The sequence below is a fragment of the Eimeria mitis genome, genomic scaffold (assembly GCF_000499745.2).
Source record: "Eimeria mitis Houghton genomic scaffold, Emh_scaff5623, whole genome shotgun sequence".
NCBI lineage: Eukaryota > Apicomplexa > Conoidasida > Eucoccidiorida > Eimeriidae > Eimeria > Eimeria mitis.
Window position 1 is genome coordinate 1,070 of NW_013573887.1, and position 1,258 is coordinate 2,327.

Sequence of the window (1,258 nt, forward strand, 5' to 3'; positions counted from 1 at the left end):
ATAGCCTGTGCGCCTCCAGCCTGTCCAGCGCTGTGCCTGACATCGGCGCCCAGGTTATGTTGAGCAAAGCATACTTCGCATGAGTCTGGGTCTGAAGGTCCCCCCGCGAGTCTTCGCCTATTTGTTCCATAGGTGCTCGAACTTCCGTTGGATTGTAGGGCCTTGAAGCACTGAAAGAGCAAAAACGCAGTAGCAACTGCGGCAGCCAAGAAGGCAACCGCTAAGGTCGCCGATCTCACGCGTTGTTTCCTCTGTATCGGTGGAAAAGCGGTCTGACCCAACACTAAAGCTTCATTGTCTGGGAGCTCGGACCTGGGAAAGGGAGAGACCGGCACTTCGACGATGTCACTCGCCTCTGCGAGGACTGCCACAGGGAAAGCGAAAAGTGGCAAAAGCAAACGCATTTTGCAGCATAAAGTGGGCATATTATAACGTTTGGCACAAGATGCAAAACGGCGTTTTTATAATTTCAATGTTAATGTGGACAGAATGCTTCGCCTGAACTCGAGCCCGCTCATGAGCCAGGGGTGGCTTTTGCTGTTCAACTCTAATGCATGCTTCTTCTTTCAGCAAATGAAAAGATCATGTATGTTTCCGTGTTACTTGGGAATATGTTTGCCCGGCACGGCGAAACTAAATGTTGCTATTGGCATCCTCTCTATCTCGGAGGGTGACACAACATCTATGGCTATTGTAAGGGGGGGGTACTACTTTTCTGGAGCAAACCCGGCCTTCTATGCCTGAAGGAAGCGCATTCTCATCAAAATATTGTCTTTTTCTACACTTAAATGTCTTAAAAGAAAATAAACGCCAAGTACAAGAAGATGAAGCCGTACAACCTCTTCACGGAAACACCGACGCGCATGAATCGACGAGGCGTATGCTGAAAGAGAACAGGCCCACCATATCGTCAATTAGTTACCAGAAAAAACTGTCATTAAGTTCACTTCGAGGGGTTTTCGCTGCAGACTGCAGCAAGCGTAGCTCCACGGCAGGCTGGAATCTCTAGTGAATTTGCGTGGCCCGCCCAACTGCAGCATTGTCTGCCTAAAGTTGACACAGGCACATCAAGGTGGCCCTGAAACGTTGCCTGCAAGCAAATAAAAATGCCTAATAGGTGCTAAAAGAAGCTTCGTCGAAGCTCTGATGTGCTCATATATGGGAGTGGCTTTCATCGCTAGACGCTGTGATGAGCCCTGCAATTACTTTCAGGCTTCCTTTTCTCCTTTCCCCCCGCGCTCTGAGGCTGAATGCCCAG

The 1,258-nt window shown here is 49.4% G+C and overlaps 1 protein-coding gene across 1 annotated transcript in view; it reads right to left on the reverse strand.

The window, feature by feature from the left end:
• EMH_0083210 (uncharacterized protein) overlaps window positions 1-425 on the reverse strand; it is a gene marked incomplete at both ends in the record, with an annotated part of 628 nt that extends 203 nt beyond the window's left edge. Inside the window, 2 exons of the mRNA XM_013500616.1 lie at window positions 4-170; window positions 313-425. Coding sequence (XP_013356070.1) covers window positions 4-170; window positions 313-425 — 280 coding nt within the window. The remainder of the gene's footprint in view (window positions 1-3; window positions 171-312) is intronic.
• Between the last annotated feature and the right edge of the window lie 833 nt (window positions 426-1,258).